Source organism: Etheostoma cragini, chromosome 12 (assembly GCF_013103735.1).
Source record: "Etheostoma cragini isolate CJK2018 chromosome 12, CSU_Ecrag_1.0, whole genome shotgun sequence".
NCBI lineage: Eukaryota > Metazoa > Chordata > Actinopteri > Perciformes > Percidae > Etheostoma > Etheostoma cragini.
The window spans coordinates 93,223-94,837 of NC_048418.1; the positions used below are offsets into that span (position 1 = coordinate 93,223).

General features: G+C 43.7%; 1 protein-coding gene across 1 annotated transcript in view; it reads right to left on the reverse strand.

Annotated features, from left to right (window-relative positions):
- The window catches only part of riok1 (RIO kinase 1 (yeast)), a 4,830-nt gene extending 3,741 nt beyond the window's left edge, over positions 1–1,089 (reverse strand). The window contains exons 1-4 of the mRNA XM_034888828.1: positions 992–1,089; positions 684–753; positions 555–597; positions 166–258 (exon numbers count right to left, since the gene is read on the reverse strand). Of these exons, the coding sequence (XP_034744719.1) occupies positions 166–258; positions 555–597; positions 684–753; positions 992–1,052 (267 nt within the window). The 5' untranslated portion in view covers positions 1,053–1,089. The remainder of the gene's footprint in view (positions 1–165; positions 259–554; positions 598–683; positions 754–991) is intronic.
- Positions 1,090–1,615: the final 526 nt, after the last annotated feature.

The window sequence follows — 1,615 nt, forward strand, 5'->3', positions numbered from 1 at the left end:
TTTGGGGTCCCCTGCTGGAGCTGCTGCCCCCGCGACCCGATACCGGATAAGCGGTCGAAGATGGATGGATGGATGAATGAGTATTAATGAGTTAATGAATGAGTATTAATGAGTTAATTAATGAGTATTAATGAGTTAATTAATGAATATTAATGAGTTAATTACCTCCTTGCCGGTGCTGATGCAGCCGTTGATTTCACAGATTATTCCTCGACTTAACATCTTGAAGAGAATCATTCGGGTTCGAGGATCTAAAACCTGCAGGAGGAAGAAATCAGCTGATCAACAACAACAACAACAACAACATCAGTTGTATAACAACAACAACAAAACATCAGTTGATCAACAACAACAACAATCAGCTGTTCAACAACAAAACATCAGCTGATCAACAACAACATCAACAACAATCAGCTGTTCAACAACAATACATCAGCTGTTCAACAACAACAACAATCAGCTGTTCAACAACAACAACCATCAGCTGTTCAACAACAACAGTCCATCCTGCTGGCCACTTCCTGTCAGGCCTTTTCTAAATAAAAGCGTCTCACCTGTTCCACTGTGGCGCGGTCCGACTTGTCCTTCACTCTGAACCTGCAGGGAACAGCCAATCACAGCCAGTTAGTCAGTGACGCCGCTGTGACATCACAGCGGCGTCACTGAGGTGAGGTCACACGTACGTGTCGGCGTCTTTCTGTTTCTGCTTCGTTGTCACTTTGTTGATCACCGAGTCGGCGTAGTCAAGCTTATCTGGAAGAGAAGCAGCGTTAGAAAAGGGGAATAACGGGGAAATAACGGGGAAATAACGGCGTAATAACCGGGTAATAACGGGGTAATGACGGGGTAAAACTGTCGGCGTAGTTGAGCTTATCTGGAAGAGAAGCAGCGTTACAAACGGGGTAAAAACTAGTGTGTGTCTGTGTATGTTTGTTTGTCTGTGTGTGTCTGTGTGCGTGTATGTGTGTGTGTGTGTGTGAGTGCATGTTACCCAGGTTGATCTTGTGTTCATACTTCCTCAGGGCTTTGTCTGATGGAGCCGACGGCAGCATCTTATTGGACGGAGTCTGTCTGTTGGACTGAAAACAAAAACAGCTGATCAGTTCATGGTTGTGGTTTTGTGTGTGTGTGTGTGTCTCTGTGTGTGTGTGTGTGTATATACAGTGGTGTGAAAAAGTGTTTGCCCCCTTCCTCATTTCCTGTTCCTTTGCATGTTTGTCACACTTAAGTGTTTCGGAACATCAAACCAATTTAAACAATAGTCAAGGACAACACAAGTAAACACAAAATGCAATTTGTAAATGAAGGTGTTTGTTATTAAAGGTGAAAACAAATCCAAACCATCATGGCCCTGTGTGAAAAAGTGATTGCCCCCCTTGTTAAAACATACTATAACTGTGGTTGTCCACACCTGAGTTCAATTTCTCTAGCCACACCCAGGCCTGATTATTGCCACACATGTTCACAATCAAGGCATCACTTAAATAGGAGCTGCTTGACACAGTAAGGTCCACCAGAAGATCCTGAAAAGCTACACCAGAGTTCCAAGGAGAAAACCACTGCTGAGCAAAAAGAACATCAAAGCTCGTCTCAATTTCTCCACAACACATCTTGA